Raw genomic sequence first — 22,806 nt, forward strand, 5'->3', positions numbered from 1 at the left:
CATTTAAGTTTTTGAAGTAGCATATAAAAGGTTTGCAGTCACTTGATTTAGATTCACTCAAAAATGATTGGTCTTATAAAATCTAAGTAAGATAAACAACATGGCAAGAGAATATATTTATTTTTAGGCTGATAATTTTGTTAAAAACAATACTTTTGTGCTTAATTTCGTTTTTTTAACTGTATTATGTGAAAATACTTAAAACAAGAATCTATCAATAGAACGATTTTCACAACTAAGAAAATTCACTTCTTTCATTTTACATTTCACTTCTAACAAGTGGCTCAGTTCAGTGTACAAATCCAACTGTTACACCCCCACGCCAGTAGGGGGAAGACAATAGGCGTTTCTCAATGTCAAGCATCCTTCCTTGACATTGAGAAACACCTAGTGCAGGGGTGTCAAACATACGGCCCGTGGGCCAGAACCGGCCCGCCAAAGGGTCCAATCAGGCCCACTTAATGACTTTGCAAAGTGTGAAATTTGCAGAGAAGTAATTTATTCCAATTCCAAATTTTCCACTTTAATCTCAGAGAATATCCAAGTTCTTTTTCTGTAAATTTACTACTTTAATCTTAGAAATTCTGAGTTTTTTCCCGGACTATTACCCCTCTCTGCCAGGTCCATAACATTATTGTTTTTCCTACAATGGCCTTAGAACGCTGTCATAGAAGAAGCAACTTGCGTTTGCCAACATCAAGCTGACAAGAAACTCTGTGGCAGATAAAGTGTCTGATCTTGTTGGAGTGGTTAACTGGTCTGGCCCACTTGAGATCAAATTAGGGGTATGTGGCCCATGAAGTAAAATGAGTTTGACACCCCTGACCTAGTGCCTCTGCTTTCAGGTGACCGATTCAAGTCCTGTCCTGACTTCAGGACAGGGCAGACAAAAGATCCGTTCGTTTAGTCCCAAATTCGAACTGAAATACTGCCATTGACTAAAACATATGCTGACTACACTTCACCGACGGTGTTATAACGCAAGGTAGGATGAAGATACCAAGAAAGACATTGTCGGCGGTCAACAGTAAAGACCTTTCTCCGCTCAAGACTGCTAGCCCATATGCTAACGCGGGAAACAAGTTAGCTTTCCACAGCTAGCTATGCTGCGAGCGCTGCTAGCCCCATGGATACATCAAAGTTGGCCACCGAGACTGAGCCTTCCCTCGGTGATGTTTTAACCACCATAAGGAACCTGGACAACAAGATGGGAGATTTTGGTAAACAACTTAAAGAAAGCTCCGACATGGTTGCCAGCATTATACAGCGAGTTGAGCTGAACTCAGTCGGACATAGGGTTTAACACTTATCTTACAATACATCCGAGGGCTGTATGCTGTAAAGCCTGTAACGTGGATGAGAGATAAAGCCATGGATGTATAGAGCTCAACAGTCCCGCCCACAGCGGGTTCCGGAAGTAAAAATACAATGCAGTTTCTCCATTGACAAATTGGAGTATAAGCCATAAAATCATAACCGTCAATGGTAGACTTAAAACCAGCAAATTCAAATATCATTATAACTGAACTGACTTTTCTTACAAAATTATATTGTACAAGCTCTCCACTTTGTTCTACATGTGTAATTTGTATTTCTATATGTTTTACAGCAACTTTTCCTGACAACCTTTGGAGGTTTGACCAGAGGTACTGCCATCCGTCACATGCTACGGCGAGTGGCAACCAATGACGTTGTAAAACCGTATAGCCTGCAGGGCAGAAAGACAAGTTTTAACAAGAGTTATAACAGGCAGGTGTTATTTTATTGTTCACATCAGTTTTATGCTTAGCTTGGCTGATAAGAGGTTTTAATTTGACTTGTAACTTTGCTTCTACTTGCTACTCTAGCGCCCTCCCAGATATCTAATATCCAACAGCCTAGTGTCAAAGGTGGATTCATTCAAGTTTCTGGGTTCCATCATTTCCCAGGACCTGAAGTGGGAGTCTAACATCCTTAAAAAGGCTCAGCAGAGGATGTACTTCCTACGGCAACTGCGGAAGCATGGCCTACCACAAGAGCTATTGGCCATCTTCTACACTGCTGCTATCCTCATGCCTCCCCTCTGGCAGGCGCTACAGATCCATACACACAAAAACAACCAGACACAAGAACAGCTTCTTTCCCACTGCCATCACTCTCCTGAACTGCTGATAAGTGGGGTCATCCCCACTTTGGCCATTCACCTACACATTACATACTTTATCATTCCAATATGCATTTTGCACACTACATTTGCACTATTACTTTGCACTCTACATTTATACAATATATTGTGTTAATGTGCCTATATGTATGTTGTCTCTATTGTACAGTATGTGTCTATATTGCCAATAAAACTGATTTTGATTCTTATATAAATGTATATTTATTTTTTGGTACCACGGTTGTTAAAGTTTTTTAAAGGTTAGGGGAATGTAAAAAATAATGTTAGGCAAACGTTCCATAAACTTACTTAAGGGTTAGGGGAACGTTCTCTAAAGGTTACAACGGTAGGGGAACGTTCTCTAAAAGTTACAATGTTAGGGGAATGTTCCCTAAAGGTAACAACGGTAGGGGAACGTTAGAGGTACGTTCCCTAAAGGTTACAACGGTAGGGGAACGTCTCTAAAGGTTGCAACGGTAGGGGAACGTTAGTGGAACGTTCTCTAAAGGTTACAACGGTAGGGGAACATTCTCTAAAGGTTGCAACGTTAGGCGTCTGAGAACGGTCGTTGTAACCAAAAACTAACGTTCCCTAAACGCCAGGAAAACTTTCCATGGGAACCAAAAACTAACCTTCAGGGAATGTTCCCACAACCAAAAACGAACATTCCCAGAACGTTCTGGGAACCAAAAATTGTTACCTGGGACCCACCAAACAAGAGAAAACATATCTCAAACATAGACTTAATATTTACAGTCTATGCAGTTGCTCTCTCTCTCTCTCTCTCTCTCTCTCTCTCACTCTCTCTCTCTCTCTCTTTCCCTCTCTCTCCCTCTCTCCCCGTGGGGTCGAAAATCAATTGTTGCATTGTTTCATATTTGTAGTGCATTTATGTATTTGGTTGTGTTGTGTGCATTTGCAGCGTGTTTGCTGAATGCTGCGCATGTGTTGTCAAATTAATGAAGTTGTTTTCTTAATTTGCTTGTGTTTTGTCTATTTGCGTGTGTTTTCTTAAGTTGCAGGGCGTTTGCCCCTGTCGGCCACCGTACTATATATTTGAGGATACAATTGTTTGTTGTAAATATTCAATGCATGATGAAACGAACACAGTATTTATCATCCAAGGTGGCTGAGTTACTTTAAATTGTTATATGTTTTCACTGATTTGAGCAACATGCAGACAAAACATACCTTTATTTAAAGAAATCTTGAACAGTAATTTTCTCAAAATCCCTCTAATGCCACACTGTTTTGTTCAATCCCTGAATGTATATCTGGCAAGTGTTGAAGGCTGCCTTTTCAGAATTTTAAGTTTTGAAAGTACAGAAACACATATCTTTTTTTATTTCTTGAGTTTTTTTCTCTTAAATATTTATGAAAAGTATTACTTTGCAGCAGTTTTATTTGGTTTTGAGATGTAGATTCATGATTTTTCATATTAAAGCAGGTTTTTTGATTATTTTTTTGCACATATATCTTCTATTCATTTCTAAAGTGAGATTACTTTTTATCTTGTTTTCCTTACTGTTGATTAATTTCATCGGTAAATCAATTTGTTTATATCTAACAGCACAAAACAGGGAACAATAGAGAGAGTGAGGTTGATGTTAATTTATTTTTATCAAAGCAGATGCCATAGTAAGAGATTGCTTAATGTTCCTTCCAGTCAAGTGACTTTAGTTGGAGGACATGGTGTTGCGAATCCAGGAGTTGTAGTTGCAGACCTTGGTGTAGACTCCGGGCTTGTTCCTCTGGGCGCAGCCATAACCCCAGGACACCACACCCTGCAGCTGACCGTTGCACACCACGGGGCCACCAGAGTCTCCCTGATAGGACGCAGATAGAAAGGAAAACGTGAGCAGAGGTGCTCTAAAGTTTGGTGTGTCCACTCTAAGAAACTTTAGCTCGTACCTGGCAGGAGTCCTTGCCTCCTCGAGGAATCCAGCACAGAACATGTTGGAGGTGATCTGTCCAGGGTAGGCGGACCTGCAGCTGCTGTCGCTCAGGATGGGGGCATCCAGGCACCTCAGACGATCAGGGTAGCTGCCTAGAGAGGAAACAGACAATAGGCCCTACATGTAAATATTCATACCCCAGAATGTACCAAAAATATGTTCCAGATGTGAGTGCAGTGTGTTACTGACTCCCAGAGCTGCTGGTGTTGCCCCATCCAGAGATCAGACAGAGGGTGCCAGAGCTGGCACAGCTGGAGGGCAGGGACACGGTGCTGACGTAGCTGTGCAGGGAGGCGGGCTTGCTCAGCTTGATCAGCATGATGTCATTGTCCAGGTTGCCGCTGTTGTAGCTGGGGTGAGGGATGACGCGGGCAGAGTCGATGAACTGCTCTGTGCCCTCGCTGACAGCAATGTTGTGCTCACCAAGACGCACCTGGATGCGGCTGCAGAGAGAGGCATGAGGGTTAAATTATAGGTTAGGAATCTGACATTGCATTGTCAGTATCTCTGATTTCATTACATTTTGAAAGAACATAATGCTAATTTGAATCAGTGAAAGTGGTTTTAGTATGACTGTGGACCTAATGTGTGGATGTAAAATGTCTGCACTTACGACTTGTAGCAGTGAGCAGCAGACACCACCCAGGTGCTGGAGATCAGGGAGCCTCCACAGAAGTGGTAGCCAGAGTTCAGAGAGACCTGGTAGGCCACAGAGTTCTTTCTGCACTCGTAGCCTCCAACAATCTTGTCATCCTCAATGGGAGCGGCATCTGATGAAGAATTTACCAGAGTTTATGTTTTGCAGGACAGTCATTTTTTAAAGAAATCTGAAAGTAAATAGCTCTTCAGTACTATTGTCACAAAATGGTCAAAATTACTTTAAAAAAATGAGTGAAAAGTAAGATTGATACTTACATGCCACTGCAAACAGAGCCAGAAGAATGAAAGCCTTCATGATGCTGTCCGTCTCAGTCTCGGTGTCAGCTCAGCGGCACTGCAGCCCCTTTTAAACCCACTCTGTCCCTCTGCTATCTGCTGGAACAAGGACACATATTTCCATTTTTCACCTTTCTGTTCAGTAACCTGTGAGAAAAACGCATCTGGGAGACAAGAGTCAACATACTGACAATGTGAGCTCTGGTTGCACCATCACGCCAGGCACATGCATTAAACATGGGGCCTGTTTTAATGTATTTATTGAGAAATATATTTCCCTAACTCAATTACTTAAGCAAAGATAAAAGAAGAAGGATGTCCTGGGGACCTCAAAACTAGCTGTTCTAGCAGGTCTTCAAAACTCAACATTTATTGTATATTTTGATAGTAGTAGTTTGACATACAAATCAAGTCAAGTCACTAAAACTGAGTGTCTGGTTTTGTCACACAGCAAGACAAGAACATTTTCTGGTGATTAACTAATTTGGCAACAGAAACAGATCACATCAACATTTTAAATATTTGCCTTTTAGGGTATTTATATTGAAAATCTTGATGGAAACAATGATACTGATACAGTAATATATTCTATTTCCTGATTTGTTGATCAAACCTTTCATTGTGCTGTAATTCATATCAATCAAAATCAAAAGGTAGATGACAAAGCAGTGAAATGATTCACCATAGAAACAAATAGGTTTCTTTAAGAGCTTTGTTTAGACAAAAGTAGCCTTCTCTTCATGGTTGTGTTGTGTTTCGTGTTAAAATTTACAATGATCAACATCCTAAACAATATTTTACACAGAACATTGTTGAAATTTAATTGAGTATTTTTATCCCTGCCAAATAAATGGCAATATGTAAATATATGTGTCTTCAAGTAATAGCATAAATGTTAAATGTTTTAATCTCAATGATATAAGCTTTGTGTGAGACACTTAATTTGAGACCATTAGACAGGTTTTAGATTGACCTCAATTAATTATTGTGTTGAAAATGTTAATGTGTACTTCAGTACTAAAGCTAATGCCCTACTTCCACACTCAGACATATGCCTGCATTACCAGGATATAGGATATACTTTCTAACCACATAACGGTCTCAAAACCAGGCAATCATGGAAAAGCAATAAAAACATCAAACAAATATTATGAAAAATATGTTTTATTACACGCAACTCAACTTTACAATGTGTACAGAGTGACTAAGGGCACTTTTGTTGGCATTTTAAAACCCATTTTACATACATGGGACAGCTGTTCATTTGGAGATTCAAACTTATACATTTGCAATTAGACTGCATTAAAATAAGCGGTCTGACAATTTTACACTAGTTTCTGTCTTGTTTTTTTTAAGTCAGTGTTTTATGAATCAGGAGAACAAACAGGAGACAGACGGGAAAGTAAATATCTTTAACGGTTAGTAAGTGAAAATATAAACATCATAAATGAAATACCAACAACTTAAATACACCATGATATGAAAGTTGTTTTTCTCCAAATTATTGTATCGTGTGCACATGTATGGTAGTAACAGAGATGTTCACAAGTCATTTTTTCGAGTCCAAGTCAAGTCTCAAGTCTTTGAGGGGCAAGTTCAAGTCAAGTCTCAAGTCTTTTGCCACAAGTCCAAGTCAAGTCTCAAGTCTCTGGCCATCTGATCTGTCCCTAACACTGTATTGTTAAATCTTATGAATTCAAAACATGTCCTGTAGCTACCATCCATCCAGTACAGTATCAAAATCAGTTGTAGGATAACTTTATGGGGTCTACTTAACACATCCCTCTAGACCTCGGACCTGGTGAAATATTATGGTTAGCTTCTTACCTGTGATTATATATGCTAAATGTAACGTCTCTTTCACTCAAAAAAATGTCTAATGTCGAAGTGGAAATCAAGAGAATAGTGGCAGCGCCACTCCAGTTACAGAACAACATGCATCTCAGTGTCAGTCCAAATTACGCACAATAAGCAGTATGAACTCAATGATGTAATGCCATTTATTTATTTTCTAAGTGTTAGTACCCTCAGTGAAACTGAGTCCAGCGCGAGGGAGATCCGACTCAGAGGAGGAGAGGTTAGTGAAGCCAGCGTCTCCACGGCAGGTGACAGTGCGCACGGATCCGCTGCGCCACGCATGGATGAAATAATGAAATAGTAAATAGGACTACAGTAACAGAAATATGTGCAGAATTAAGACGCCCAGTGTTTGGTGGATCGGGTACACCTTGTTCACTTAATAGCCTACAAATCAACCACGGGATCAATTACGCATCACATGAGTTTGCCCACCCGACACAGCGTTTGTTCCTGGGGAGATGGATCCGTGCGTCCCGCCTCCTGTGCACCATGGATTTCTTAGCCTCAGCAACCACTAACTATAAGATACAATTTGCCTGTTCCCAGCATTAGCACAACACTTTGCGATGGTTAGCTTGTTACCTGTGACGACATATACTAAATGTAACGTCTCTTTTCACATTAGTGTGTGAGTGATTGACCTATTTGGGTGCGTTTTGAGATGCCTGATGAAGTCCGACGTTGTTGATCCGGCATCATTTATCTTGGTGCCACACACTTTGCATGTAGCTGTTAGCTTACTGCAACTGTTTACCAAGTTATTGAAAGCAAAACTAATGACAAAAGGCACAACTCCGGGAGGACTTGGTGTCGCCATCGGCAATGCATTTTTTGCTATGTGAGTGCGCGCACATAGGCGCATGCGTTACGTTGCACATTATGGCAAAGGGTAGGGGACATACAGCTCGTCATACGTTTCCCCGTATATGCGCCAATAAAAGAAAATAGAAATACATGAATACATTTTGATTTAAAAAGCAATAATTGCATGAAAACAGGTTGTTGACGAGTCTCGAAGCTCGAGTCCAAGTCAAGTCTGAAGTCAGCTATTTGTGCGACTCGAGTCCGAGTCTCAGACTCGAGTCCCCATCTATGAGTAGTAATGCAGTATACCTCTATTACATTGACAGATAAAGAGGCATTGTAAGACTAAAAATAAAATTCAACACAATTTCCTTTAAATTTCTACAGTAATTTCAAATAAATTAATAAGTGTATATCTTTCATAAACTCAATGTTGCTAACTGGTGGTGGAACCAAAGCTCACATTATCAATATGTTGACTCTTGTCTTTCAGATGCGTTTTTCTCACAGGTTACTGAACAGAAAGGTGAAAAATGGAAATATGTGTCCTTGTTCCAGCAGATAGCAGAGGGACAGAGTGGGTTTAAAAGGGGCTGCAGTGCCGCTGAGCTGACACCGAGACTGAGACGGACAGCATCATGAAGGCTTTCATTCTTCTGGCTCTGTTCGCAGTGGCCTGTAAGTATCAATCTTACTTTTTCACAATTTTTTTTAAAGTAATTTTGACCATTTTGTGACAATAGTACTGAAGAGCTATTTACTTTCAGATTTCTTTAAAAAATGACTGTCCTGCAAAACATAAACTCTGGTAAATTCTTCATCAGATGCCGCTCCCATTGAGGATGACAAGATTGTTGGAGGCTACGAGTGCAGAAAGAACTCTGTGGCCTACCAGGTCTCTCTGAACTCTGGCTACCACTTCTGTGGAGGCTCCCTGATCTCCAGCACCTGGGTGGTGTCTGCTGCTCACTGCTACAAGTCGTAAGTGCAGACATTTTACATCCACACATTAGGTCCACAGTCATACTAAAACCACTTTCACTGATTCAAATTAGCATTATGTTCTTTCAAAATGTAATGAAATCAGAGATACTGACAATGCAATGTCAGATTCCTAACCTATAATTTAACCCTCATGCCTCTCTCTGCAGCCGCATCCAGGTGCGTCTTGGTGAGCACAACATTGCTGTCAGCGAGGGCACAGAGCAGTTCATCGACTCTGCCCGCGTCATCCCTCACCCCAGCTACAACAGCGGCAACCTGGACAATGACATCATGCTGATCAAGCTGAGCAAGCCCGCCTCCCTGCACAGCTACGTCAGCACCGTGTCCCCTGCCCTCCAGCTGTGCCAGCTCTGGCACCCTCTGTCTGATCTCTGGATGGGGCAACACCAGCAGCTCTGGGAGTCAGTAACACACTGCACTCACATCTGGAACATAGTTTTGGTACATTCTGGGGTATGAATATTTACATGTAGGGCCTATTGTCTGTTTCCTCTCTAGGCAGCTACCCTGATCGTCTGAGGTGCCTGGATGCCCCCATCCTGAGCGACAGCAGCTGCAGGTCCGCCTACCCTGGACAGATCACCTCCAACATGTTCTGTGCTGGATTCCTCGAGGGAGGCAAGGACTCCTGCCAGGTACGAGCTAAAGTTTCTTAGAGTGGACACACCAAACTTTAGAGCACCTCTGCTCACGTTTTCCTTTCTATCTGCGTCCTATCAGGGAGACTCTGGTGGCCCCGTGGTGTGCAACGGTCAGCTGCAGGGTGTGGTGTCCTGGGGTTATGGCTGCGCCCAGAGGAACAAGCCCGGAGTCTACACCAAGGTCTGCAACTACAACTCCTGGATTCGCAACACCATGTCCTCCAACTAAAGTCACTTGACTGGAAGGAACATTAAGCAATCTCTTACTATGGCATCTGCTTTGATAAAAATAAATTAACATCAACCTCACTTTCTCTGTTGTTCCCTGTTTTGTGCTGGTAGATAATTTAAAAAAATAGATTTACCAATGAAAAGAATCAGCAGTAAGGAAAACAAGATAAAAAGTCATCTCGCTATAGAAATGAATAGAAGATACGTAACATTCATTAATTTGAGGTGCAGCAATATAATAATAAACACTGTCTCTATTGCCCTGTAGTGAGGACACAATTATGTATATCCTCCCAGGATCCTTCATCTGGATTTACTGTTTACACATCAGTTCCTCTCTAGGAAATGTGAGAAAACTATTAGGACCTGTAAAATAAACAGAGATAACGTTTGTTCAGCATCTCCAAACTTTGATTGGCCCTGAACATACCCTTTCCGTGACGTCAGTAGTAAGCGACTGTCTTCGGTTTGTGTATCGGCTGCTGAGCTAACAGCTGCACCAATTGTGTTTTGGTTTTGCTCTGTCTCCCATGAGCAGTTATCATGAGGTAAGAAATACAACAGCCTCGGCGTTCTTATCATGTGTGCTCAGTTTTTGCTGGCAGTTCGGGCTGCAGCTTTACCTCAAACCGTGGTAGCCTGTTAGCTAACAGCCAACTCCATTGCAGGATCAGCACCTAATATATGCGGAATGCGCAACCATTGCGGATGTGGTGCAGAAAAAAATGCGCATCGATGCGACAGAATACAGAAGTCAACGTCAATGATAAAAGCGGCCATAACTATTTTAAAATGCTACACAGTTGTAAGCAGTGTTATGTTTTGTTGTTGTATTTCAGCTCTGGAGGTGATTCTCTGCCTTGATGGTGCATCTCACTGTATAACAGCTGGAGGTTTAGATGTAGCTTAGCCTGCTCCAGATGTTTTTACACCGTGTATACATGTTCTCAGTAAGATATCACTATAAATGAAAATGATAGAAATGGATTTAAGTGGCTGCAGCTAGCCATAAAAGTCTCTGGTCGGCATGCTCTAATCAGCCAACATGATATTGTTATCGCTCACTAAGCTGCAACAATGCCTTGATTCATTTGAAGAATACTGTTAAAAACAGTTTTTTAGGGGAATTTTAACTCTATTTGTCTTGGGAAATCAGTGTGTGTTGCAGCTGTAGTCAAAGCGGGTTCATAGTTATCTGATACAGTATACTGGAGATTTGTAATGTCTTCAGCAATAGGTTCAGTTACACCTTGAACCTGTGTTAATGGGGCAGCAGCTGCCATTATCAGAATTGGCCCGCCAGTCAGTTCTGCTGTAAATCACGTCTGACCCATGACTGAGTACTACGAGGAGGGGGGGCTGCTGTACGAGCAATCACCTCCCATGCACATCAAAGTGGAGTCTCCGGAGGGACCCTTTGGAGGGGGAGCCTCAGAAAACGGCTTCCCCAGGGAGGATGATGACTCGGAGGGCAGCTGTGACCAGAGCAGTGGATTACCTGGGGGACTCCCCTTCAACGTGGTAGTGGTGCATCCCAACATCATGGCACCTGGCATGTCCTCAGATGACCTCTTGTCCATCGAACAAAGTAAGCCTGAATGAGATTAAGACCATTATGGGGAACCGGATTGTGTGTTTCCTTGTTTATTTGTAAATTTCTGAAGAGGATGTGGCTCCTAATGGCAAAAGTACACGTTATTACATTATTTCATAAAACGATTTTATCAGCAGTGTAGAAAAGCACAGCCAGCCAATACATCTATGCAAACAGCTACAGCAAAACATTTTTACTAAGGAAACATTTAGCTACAATATAATCATTCAAGGAAGTAACAATTAAATTAAGGATGCACTGCTGTCTGTGGATTCCTTCACGCGCGGCTCATATTCTTTCGGATGTTTCATGCACGGGTGTTTTGGCAGCGGCGATGTTGTGTATTGTTTAGGGTCCTTGCCACCACGGAACAGGTCGGCATTGCGGGTTGGGCGTGTGGCTCGGCTTGGGTCGCCTTCTTTTGGCTGCGGTTGCTGCCGGGCGGTGCTTTTTCTGCTGGCGAGTTCCATTTTCACTTTCTCACAGCCTACTGCATTGAATGGTCCACCTACATATACACCTTCCCGTAATCAACGGTGGCGTCATTACGTCGACCAGCGTAGCACTTGCAGTGCAAGCGTAGGGTTTGGTGGAAAAATATTCTAAGGTTCGGCAGAAACCGAACCCCGTGAAAAAGCCCAATATTCGGCCGAATCTGAACCCGAATCCTGGATTCGGTGCATCCCTAATTTAAATACATGTTGCTCTTAATGCTCTATGCCTTTCCAAAAGTAGGAATAGTTGAATATGTTTCGGCTTAGCAGAGTGGAAATAAGACTGACATTGTTAAAGCACATTTATCTTCCTCACACAGTATATTTAGCTTCACTTGTTATGTTTTCATTCCCTTCTGGGCTGTCCTCTCACCTCTCTCTGTACAGACAGAGCTATGTCAGCTGCACTGGCGGCTGGCGGTGCAGGAAAACGAAAAAGCCGTTTCAGTGGAGCAGAGCTGGAGGTGTTGGTGTCAGAAGTCACTCAGTGTGAAGGAGAGCTCTTTGGTCCTGCGGGGAGGCTCCGGCGGCGGGAGAGGGAGCGCATCTGGGCAGGAATCCTTGAGAGAGTCAACTCTGTGTCCAGAGTCCCACGCACCCTTCGGGAGGTGAAGAAGCGCTGGGATGACCTGAAGAGACGCAACGGAGGCAGGCTAGCGGATGCTCGCCACCGCAGCTGTTACTTGCCATCCAGCAGAGGAGCCTCTATGCTTGGCCGTCCTTCCCAGACTAGCCCCAGGCTACAACAAGCCAGGCAAAAGCAAAGCATCAGACCAAAGCCCAGCTTCCCATGCTTTCCTGACTCTGATACAGGTAAAAAAAAAATAACTTCTTTGATTGTCTGGTTTGGTTTTTCTTTGCAGATTGTGTAGATGCAACTAATATATATATATATATATATATATATATATATATATATATATATATATATATATATATATATATATTTTTTTTTATTATTATTATTGCAGGTGTAGGAGTGGAAGGGTCAGAGAGAGATGGTTTGGAGAAAGATGAGGACAATCCTGAGCGTGACAGAGAGATGGGAGAATCTGAGGGTGAACCAGTAGAGAACAGCATGGAAGACAAATTGGGATTAGGACTGGGTCTGGGCATAGGACCACCCCCTCCATCAGAACGATGGCTGCCTCCTTCCCCCCTCTACAGTGCTCCTTTTCTCAATGGAAGCCCTCAGCCCAGTAGTCCTCAGCCTTCACTTGGAGCACAGCAGGGTCCTCTTGAAGCGCCTCCGCGCAGCTCCTGGCTTGAAGATGAGCTACGAGGGTTAGGGGAAGCAGCAATTCAACTGGGAAATAGGGTAGAAAAAAGTCTGCGGGAGTTTGGGGAAGGTTTCAGACAGGACATGAGAGCACTTGTCGCTTCGCAAGAGGCATTAGCAGTCAGTTTACAACAAAACAATGTCCTCTTGCAAAGGCTGTTAGGAGTGCTTGAGGCCCAGCAGCAACCACAGCCACAGCAACATCGTGTACAACAAACACACCAATCACAAACATCTCTACAGCACTTACAGCCACAGCCAGCTCAGCAGCAGCAGCAGCTACAACACACAGAACCACTGCAGCAGCAGCAACAACAACAGCGGATTGAAGAACCACTGCAAACACAGCTACAACATCAGCAGCAGCCACTTGTAGTACAGCAACAGTCACAACAGCACCAAACACAAATACAGCCGCAGCCACAAGTCACCCAGCATTCAAATAATCCTTCAGCTGTGGCGGTGGTTCCTGCACCATCGTCCCCTGACATACATGGCACTTTCCCCTCTCCACCCACAAACACAAATGGAAGTTTGCCGAGGCCTCGGCGAGGAAGAGCAGTTGATCACAGGCGCAGAAGACGGCGCTGAGGAGAAAGCACTTAGAAACTCAAAATGCACATCATGCATATTTGGTGTTTCAAAATGTGACATGAACGTATGCTCTTTTTCTATTTCTTTTACAGTATTTCTGTAAAATAGTATGGCATTTGAAGTTTTACGTCCCACAACCAGAAAACCTTCTCACACTTAAATTTGTCTCAAAAAGGACTGCAAATTAGACACATAAGATACAGTATATAGGGTGGCCTTAACATTAGCTTGGTTCCTCAGACATACGCTGAAAGACTCTGTGGAGAGACATTTTCAATCATGGGACTTTGAATACCCAAACAACAACATACTGTAGGTTCTGATGTTTAATATGCATGTCACTGTACATGCTTTGCAGCCAAGCTGCGAAGCTCATGATGCTCTTACTAGTTCAGTACTGTCTCAATTCTCCTGATACACTAACTACATTGTCATAAAGTACTTGTACTGCAGTTGTTACCATATATGGTAGTTATACAGCTATTGTACTTACCTGCTAATGTATGCTTGTGCTTTTAACAGTTTCATGGAAAAGTAAGTCTTTTCCAGCTTCGGTTGGACAATAAAGTTAGACTGTGTTCTGTCCAGTGCATTTTAAGACAACAGTGTTACATTTTAAAGACTTGCCAGTTTTTGGTGAAAAACAAAAATAGTTTTTGGTGGAATTTAAAAGCATACATAAGAATGTAGGGGCTATTTATTCTACTCATGCATGCAGTATGATGGATGTGTTTGTAGATAGTTGCAAAGAAACAGAATATGGCCATCATCTACGTAGTTTTGCACAATCTATATTTTGTAGATAGCGACTGTTCTGATGTAACTTAACTTTAATAAAATTCAGACATGGACTGCAAATAAATCCATCTGATCACTTGTGGATTTGTCACATAGCTAAAAGATAATGTAATATTGATGGTTATGTTGAAGTGTATACAGGTGCTGGTCATATAATTAGAATATCATGAAAAAGTTGATTTATTTCAGTAATTCCATTCAAAATGTGAAACTTGTATAATGTATACATACATTCCACACAGACTGATAGATTTCAAGTGTTTATTTCTTTTAATTTTGATGATTAGAACTGACAACTAATGAAAACCCCAAATTCAGTATCTCCGAAAATAAGAATATTGTGACAAGGTTCAATATTGAAGACACCTGGTGCCACACTCTAATCAGCTAATTAACTCAAAACACCTGCAAAGGCCTTTAAATGGTCCCTCAGTCTAGTTCTGTAGGCTACACAATCATGGGGAAGACTGCTGACTTGACAGCTGTCCAAAAGACGACCATTGATACCTTGCACAAGGAGGGCAAGACACAAAAGGTCATTGCTAAAGAGGCTGGCTGTTCACAGCTCTGTGTCCAAGCACATTAATAGAGAGGCGAAGGGAAGGAAAAGATGTGGTAAAAAAAAAGTGTACAAGCAATAAGGATAACCGTACCCTGGAGAGGATTGTGAAACAAAACCCATTCAAAAATGTGGGGGAGGTTCACAAAGAGTGGACTGCAGCTGGAGTCAGTGCTTCAAGAACCACCACGCACAGACGTATGCAAGACATGGGTTTCAGCTGTCACATTCCTTGTGTCAAGCCACTCCTGAACAAGACACAGCGTCAGAAGCGTCTCGCCTGGGCTAAAGACAAAAAGGACTGGACTGCTGCTGAGTGGTCCAAAGTTATGTTCTCTGATGAAAGTACATTTTGCATTTCCTTTGGAAATCAAGGTCCCAGAGTCTGGAGGAAGAGAGGAGAGGCACAGAATTCACGTTGCTTGAAGTCCAGTGTAAAGTTTCCACAGTCAGTGATGGTTTGGGGTGCCATGTCATCTGCTGGTGTTGGTCCACTGTGTTTTCTGAGGTCCAGGATCAACCCAGCCGTCTACCAGGAAGTTTTAGAGCAATTCATGCTTCCTGCTGCTGACCAACTTTATGGAGATGCAGATTTCATTTTCTAACAGGACTTGGCACTTGCACACAGTGCCAAAGCTACCAGTACCTGGTTTAAGGACCATGGTATCCCTGTTCTTAATTGGCCAGCAAACTCACCTGACCTTAACCCTATAGAAAATCTATGGGGTATTGTGAAGAGGATGATGCGATACGCCAGACCCAACAATGCAGAAGAGCTGAAGGCCACTATCAGAGCAACCTGGGCTCTCATAACACCTGAGCAGTGCCACAGACTGATCGACTCCATGCCACGCTGCATTGCTGCAGTAATTCAGGCAAAAGGAGCCCCAACTAAGTATTGAGTGCTGTACATGCTCATACTTTTCATGTTCATACTTTTCAGTTGGCCAACAGTTCTAAAAATCCTTTTTTTTATTGGTCTTAAGTAATATTCAAATTTTCTGAGATACTGAATTTGGGGTTTTCATTAGTTGTCAGTTATAATCATCAAAATTAAAAGAAATAAACACTTGAAATATGTCAGTCTGTGTGGAATGAATACATTATACAAGTTTCACTTTTTGAATGGAATTACTGAAAAAAATCAACTTTTTCATGATATTCTAATTATATGACCAGCACCTATATATGTTCTGAAGAGAGTGTTTGGTGTGTAGAACAACAAAGTCACAGCGGTAGTAGAAATGGAAATTTATAATGTTGGGTTTCAAATTCTATTTTCTGAAATGATGAACAACAGCTGGTTGTCAGTGACAATGTGTTTTATTTTGAAAGTGTCGACCGGAAAGCCCATTCCTTGTTCATGCTGGCGAGCATGATCCTTGTGTGTTCTGGACAAGGGGGTGCATGGGTGAAACATGGCCGCCGTAGACCCATCGGAGTCTCCAACACGACAGAAATCCCCTGCGGAGGAGGTGGAAACATCTGGGGAGAAGACCGAGGCGGTGGAGTCCAGATGCAGCTTAAATCAGAAAGATGAAACAACACGTAATAAAACCGAGGAGAGCCCCGAAGATGAGCAGAGAGCCAGTGTTTGTAACGATGGCGGGGGTATTGCCAGCCATTCTGAGGTTAGTGTCGAGTCCGGTGCTGGAGCCGAAAAAACGACAAGCAATTCACCGGAGGACCTAACATCGGCTGAAAAAATGGCCGAGGCTCGTGGCGGCGAACAGCGGGCTTTCGACTGGTCCGAAGCTGAAGACGACAATGAAGAGGCGAAAACACACAAGGAGGGAAATGATACGTGTGGTATGCTAACGTTTTTAATGTATTTTACAGTTAGCCTTAGCCTCTAGGCTAACCTGAGATATAGCTCTCACTCCCGGTTCCAAACTGTTAACTCTGCTAAATGGTAATTACCATAACAAAATCCGCTAGCATCCTGCACTAGGCTATATTTTGTGATCTGCATTTAAGATGGATAGCTTTGTTAGTTGCGTGCAGTTTGTTAGATCAACACTAGATAGGTTGTTTACTGTTTTTTTTTCTTCCTGTTTGCTAAGCTATTATGATGTGCTTTTTCTCTTCCAGACCTCAATAATGTTACAGAGAGTGCTGGAGGCGTGCAGCAGGATACACATGTTGATGATAACATTACAGCTGATGCAGAGGAGATTCATGAGGAGGAAACGTCACATCCTGATGAGAAGAGCACAGAGAAGGGACTGGCTGAGGAGCCGGTGGGAGAAGTCTGTGGGATAGAGGATGTGATTGAAGATGATGAAGAGGCAGACCGAGAAGAGGACACTAATTTGACAGCTAAGCCAAAAAAGTGCCGTTTAGTGTGCAAGGAGTGCGGGATAAAGTTCACCCGCCGCGAGACATTCAACCTTCACCGTCACTTTCACGCACATGAGGATGAGCTCACGCCTCTCACCTGTAAAGAATGCGGCCTTACCTTTCAGCACCGCAGCAGCCTCATTAAACACAGAAATGAACATAAAGAGAAGGAGGAACAACTTGTTACTCCAAAAAAGGAGATGCAAACAAAGGAGGAGGGTCGTTTTAAATGTGCAGAATGTGAGAGAATATTCTCTGCTGTGGATGAGCTGAGGGACCACAACTGCTGCAACACAGTAGAAAAGCCTTACCACTGCCCCCTGTGCCGCCAAGAGTTCCAGTTTAAGGTGTCCGTCACTAAGCACATGATGACCCACTCCCATGAGAGCATCTTTAAATGCCAAGAGTGCAGTCAAACTTTCACAAACAGCATGGCCCTGCGCTACCACCAGCGATGTCACACCGCCCTGAAACCCTATGAATGCCCTGAGTGCGGCTTGGTTTTCAAACACTACTCCGTCATGGAAGACCACCGTCGCAAGCACACAGGCAACACACGCTCTCACCTGTGCAACATCTGCGGTAAGACCTTCAAGTACAGCAGCCTCCTCCATCAGCATCAGTATCTGCACACAGGCCAGAAGCCCTTCCGCTGCCCTGAATGTGGTAAAAAATTTGCCTTTGCCCAGAACATGAAGGCACACTGCCGCCAGCATAGACTGCGCAAAACCAACTCCTCCACTGAGCAGCCCAGCAAGCAGGCCCCTGCATCCGTACAGGAGGCAGTTACAGGGCCGGGAAAAGAGAACGCGCACTATATCGAGGAGTCGAAACGCACATTCAACTGCCCCCTTTGTCCCCAGACTTGTTTGGCACCAGCTAACCTGAGAGCCCACATGCTTGTTCACGAGGCCGAGTATGAGACGCTGGAGAGAACACCCAGACCCCCAAAGGAGAATAACAAGCACTGGGAAAAAGGACACACCTGTCCGCACTGCGCATGTGTTTATCGGGATGAATCCAGTTTAAATTTACATGTGCTAAGTGTCCACAAGTCTGTAGCACAATATTTAAAAAAGGTGGCAACACCACCTACAAATCAATTTACTCCATTAAGCAGTGATAATGTACAGGGGAAATTGAGAAGCGATGGCATAAGTATTAAGTCGTACAAGTGTTCTGAATGCGGAAAGACCTTCCGCCACCGCTCAGTGTTAGAGCTGCATATGCGCATACATTCTAAGGACAAGCCTTACCAGTGCAAAGTGTGTGGCAAGGGCTTTAGATTCGGTAGCTACTTACAGCAACATCTCATCATCCATACAGGCAAGAAGCCATACAAATGCCCTGACTGTGGGAAGGACTTTGCCTTCCTGCAGAACATGAAAACGCATCAAAGGCTGCATCAGGAAAAACCGTTCCGCTGCACCAGTTGCCGCAAAGGCTACAGCGACGAGACCCAACTGCAGCACCATATGCTATCACACAATGGTGACAAACGTCATAAGTGTGACCAGTGCGATAAGAGCTTTGGATTAGCCTATCTGCTCCGTGATCACATGAACACGCACACAGGAGAGAGGCCGCATCGCTGTGATGAGTGTCACAAAACCTTTTCTTGGTTTAGCAGCCTGTTAGTACACCAGAAGATCCATGCTCGCAAACGCCAGGGTTTCAGCCAGTACAATTCTTTCCCGATGGGTGCTAGGATGAGAGGCAGGGGCATCAGGGGGAGGAGAGGGGGGAGGCTCATGTGGGGCTTGCCTAAGCCATTCGGAGGCTCTGGGATGGTTAGCGCTCAGCCGTCTCCGTATCCAGTTTCTGTACTGAGAGATGCCGATGCGCACAGAAGGGCAGCCCAGCCACATTCTTCCATGGTCTCACCTCGCATGGATTTACAAGGTAGACTGCAGAAGGAGCCGTGGCTGGCTGAGCTACACCCTCAACCGGTGCAGTGGAAGGTGGACGGTGGAGAGGTAATGCCTGTCCCATCGTCACAGCAGCAACATGCTGCTCCACAGCAGACGCAGTTTGAGAGCCCACCACAGCCTGGCCCACAGCAGCACCATCAGAGAAGTCCAGGCTGGGCAGATAGCCCTTTAACAACTCAGTCAGTCCCCACTTCTGCTCCGAGTTCAGAGTCATCACACATGAAAGAGAGTGCAGCTACCATTGTCAGCTCCCTCACGGCAGCTATGCCAATAAAATCCAGCCCATCAATAGTAAGTGAGATGGAGCAGCACAGGCAGCCCAAGCCTGTAACTTGGAGTAGTACACCCACATCCACAGTGCTAGCTTCCACAAGCTCTTTGAGACATGATTTTTCTATTCCCTCATCTTACATAGATGGGGCAGCTCTGTGGAGTGTCAGACCTGCTTTACAAGCAAATTCACAGATCTCTCCAAATAAGCTCGGCCAAGAGCTTCAGCTGCCACGATGGGCAGGTGGCCTAGTGTCAATACAAAAGGAGCCATCCACACCGCCTAAAAAAGAGGACACTAGAATGTGGGACTTGAGTAATCCTCAAGTTATACCGTCAACTGTCAGCCAGCCAGAGAAGGCATGGAATGGCTGTGAGCTGCAACAGCAGTGGGTTTCAGGCTTAGCAGGTGCGTCCACCTCAACTCAAATAGACCAAAGCAGTGCTATGCCAATTTCAACTCCTGTTTCTCATGGGGTAGGTAGCACCTTGTGGGACATGCAAACACCACCAGGAATTCCAAAGACATTAAACGCCGAGAAATTAGTAAATTCTCAAGATTTTCAGCTGCAGCAAAAGCAGGTGTCGTCTGCCTGGGCCAATGTACAGAGCCAGACAATGACACAGAAGGTTCCCATTTCCATTCAATACGAGCCTCATCGTTTTGGCCAGGCGTTGGGAACACCAGTATGGGGCTTCCAAAGTAATCAAACGCTGCTCACTGGGCAACTCAAACCAGGTAATGGACAGGAGCTGCAGCAACAGCCAATGGTATCAGGCACTCAAATAATCATAAATCAGCCTTCTCCTTTTTTCTCACCTCCACTTGCTCCTCTCCCTCCTCTTGCTTTGCCTGGCCCACACCCTCTTCACTCTGTCGCAGTTGGCACACTTTCAAGACATCCACACCCAAATCTTTTTTTCACACCACAGGCAGTAATGAGCGAGAGGCCACACATACCACAGACCATGCCCCTACCTCAGCTTGCCCCACGGACAGAACCTCACAAACTTGGACCCCGTTTGCCTTTCGCCCCAGAACGGCTTCTCCAGTGCATGATATGTGGGTGTTCACTTCCCCGGGAGCTTGATCTACAAATGCATTACTTGCAACATGCACAAGGAGAGATTTGACGTTTCTACACTAGCAACAAGACTTGGTTATGTTTTTTTTAATAATTTTTACTCAGTGGAACCTCATTTATTTGATCCTCACTTGTGCAGTTTGACCAGTTGAGTGGATGGGCATTAGAAACAAAAAGATAAAAGTAAAAAACATTTTTTATTCTGCACACTGTTATTAGACTGCACAGAGTGTTGTTTGTAATAGAGGGTGTATACACTAGCCATTAAATTACTTTCACCGTTTTTTTAAAAAAACGCATTCAAGTTATCTAAATACTTTACTGGTCCAAACACTTTCTGAGGGGGGCAGATTAATGAGGTTCTATGACATTTAGATATAGATAATATTAGTACTTTTATAGTTCTGTTCATATGTCCTGAACCATTTGAACTGTGTTTCTTCATGTACAGTATACTGTGTGCCTTTTATGAGTACAGTCTGCATGTCTGCTGTCTTGGTATTTTAGGCCTAGTTGTGCTTAAGGTAGACTCAACCACGTGACCTCACTCCAAAAACACAGAGCAACTCTTTCTAAGATACTGTAAAGAAATTAAGTTTTTGCTTTTGAGGAGAAGAGGATGGGGTTTATGTGTCAGAACATACAACGGACAGTTTACTACATAAATGATGACCCTGTTAGGAAACACTCAAATTCACAGGGTTATTGGCTTGGTCCAAATATTTCACAAGTAAAGTTCTCATCATAGTAATTTGGTAAAGTGAAAGTATCTGTAAACACAATGTGACGGTTAGGCTTACATGTAAAGTTCATTTCACAGAGTTTTCTGTAAATTTAACTATCGAGTGATCATTGGGAACAGGGAGAAAGTAGCGTCATTACACAATTGTCAAATAGTGAGTTTTGTAATAAATTAAACTTGGATTTATGTGAAGTTTTGTCAATATGTATTACAATGGCAATACAAACATGAAACTGATGTTATCAAATGTTTTGGTCTAGTCAAATTCAGCTAATATCTGGCAATGTGTCATGACTGATATACTTATAATTAGATTATTAACTGATTCTGGGTGGCAGTTAGCACCTACTGGAAACTGATGAGTACCATGTAATGTGTATCTCTTACCAGAATGACTATTTCAGATGGGAATGTACCCATATTTGTAAAATTAAGTCCACGTTTGAGTACAATGCAATGTTTTTTTTGTGAATACTGAATGATTTCATTCCATAGCTGTAGATGTAGACAAGTACAGAATCCCATCTCCTCTGTTATGATAATGGGCATTTAAAGAGGTTTGGTGGCCCAATAAGTGACTGAAAATCTTCATTACTACTGTAAAATAAACACGCAGCCCATTTGTACAAAAGAACTGTCCCTGTGCGTCCATTTCAAAAAAACCATGTGCCCTTCTACCTCTATCCACTGTTTTAGCATGGAAAGAAATAGAATTTTCCCATGATGTCTACATATTGGATTAAATAAAACTTGCCTTTGATTGCAATGTTGTAATGTGCAATACTTGTTAGGTAAACCTAATTCAGGGTTCAACATCCGTATAATGGAGGCCTCAAAAAGAAAAAGCAAACAAAAGGATTAAATCCTGGTTTGGAAAGTTGTCATATTCTGAAGGATACATGTTTACCCCTCTACATTTGGTTTGTGAAGGAAATGGAGTAAAATAGGAGTGACATGACGGGTATCAAGTATGAAAAAGGTTTGGGTAGTTTTGAATTTGTTTGTGGAAAATTGTAAATACAGTAAAGTATGCATCTAGATCGATGAAGGCAATTCATCAAAAATTGTGATTAAAAATTCTGGATTTTCTCTGAAATTTTGCCTGCCTGGAGGAAGAACAAATGCTCTGCAAAGAGTCACTTTCATCAATCTGATAAATTGGGACTGGAATCCCTCTTACAAATTCCAACTTATAACATTACTACAAAATGTATAAAAGACTTTTCAATACTATTTTAGTGTATTTCACTCTATGAGTAAATGATATTGTTCCTCATTGTTAGAAACATTAAAGCCCAATTTTACTTTCTGTATTTTATTTTCACAGCCTGGACTGCCTGGAACCTTGTGAGAATTTCTTTGTCTCTGGAAATAATTTATATTAATAAATCATATTATGAATAATTTATATTTTTTGCATAATATACTAATTTATATTAATTAAAATTATTTATATTATTATGATGTGTTGGTGGGGTCAGTAGGGACAAAAGAATGACCTGAAAATGAGTCGAATAAATATATGTATTCATAATTATTAACTTT

At 42.8% G+C, this 22,806-nt stretch overlaps 3 protein-coding genes and 1 pseudogene across 4 annotated transcripts; 3 read left to right on the plus strand and 1 right to left on the minus strand.

The window, feature by feature from the left end:
- Positions 1–3,749: 3,749 nt before the first annotated feature.
- On the minus strand, positions 3,750–5,053 carry LOC144519823 (trypsin-3-like; annotated as a pseudogene).
- A 3,283-nt stretch (positions 5,054–8,336) lies between these two features.
- Positions 8,337–9,643, plus strand: LOC144519824 (trypsin-3-like). Its single transcript, XM_078253261.1, is given in 6 exon segments — positions 8,337–8,376; positions 8,523–8,679; positions 8,850–9,030; positions 9,032–9,104; positions 9,202–9,338; positions 9,424–9,643. Coding segments are annotated over 6 exon segments (738 nt in total). The 3' UTR covers positions 9,574–9,643.
- Positions 9,644–10,022: 379 nt separating this feature from the next.
- Positions 10,023–15,763, plus strand: LOC144519825 (uncharacterized). Of its 2 annotated transcripts, XM_078253262.1 has the most exons (4): positions 10,023–10,123; positions 10,415–11,163; positions 12,051–12,476; positions 12,635–15,763. In XM_078253262.1, the coding sequence occupies exons 2-4, from the start codon at positions 10,908–10,910 to the stop codon at positions 13,531–13,533; spliced, it is 1,581 nt and encodes a 526-aa protein (XP_078109388.1). In that variant the 5' UTR covers positions 10,023–10,123; positions 10,415–10,907; the 3' UTR covers positions 13,534–15,763. The 2 variants fall into 2 exon arrangements, with proteins under 2 accessions (XP_078109388.1, XP_078109389.1); XM_078253263.1 differs by having other exon boundaries at positions 10,023–11,163.
- Positions 15,764–16,249: 486 nt separating this feature from the next.
- LOC144519826 (uncharacterized) lies at positions 16,250–22,027 on the plus strand. The gene is made up of 2 exons (XM_078253264.1): positions 16,250–16,702; positions 16,985–22,027. Exons 1-2 carry the CDS (start codon positions 16,312–16,314, stop codon positions 20,566–20,568), a joined length of 3,975 nt encoding a protein of 1,324 aa, XP_078109390.1. The 5' UTR covers positions 16,250–16,311; the 3' UTR covers positions 20,569–22,027.
- The last annotated feature ends 779 nt before the right edge of the window (positions 22,028–22,806 follow it).

The sequence above is a fragment of the Sander vitreus genome, chromosome 6, assembly GCF_031162955.1.
Source record: "Sander vitreus isolate 19-12246 chromosome 6, sanVit1, whole genome shotgun sequence".
Classification (NCBI taxonomy): Eukaryota; Metazoa; Chordata; class Actinopteri; order Perciformes; family Percidae; genus Sander; species Sander vitreus.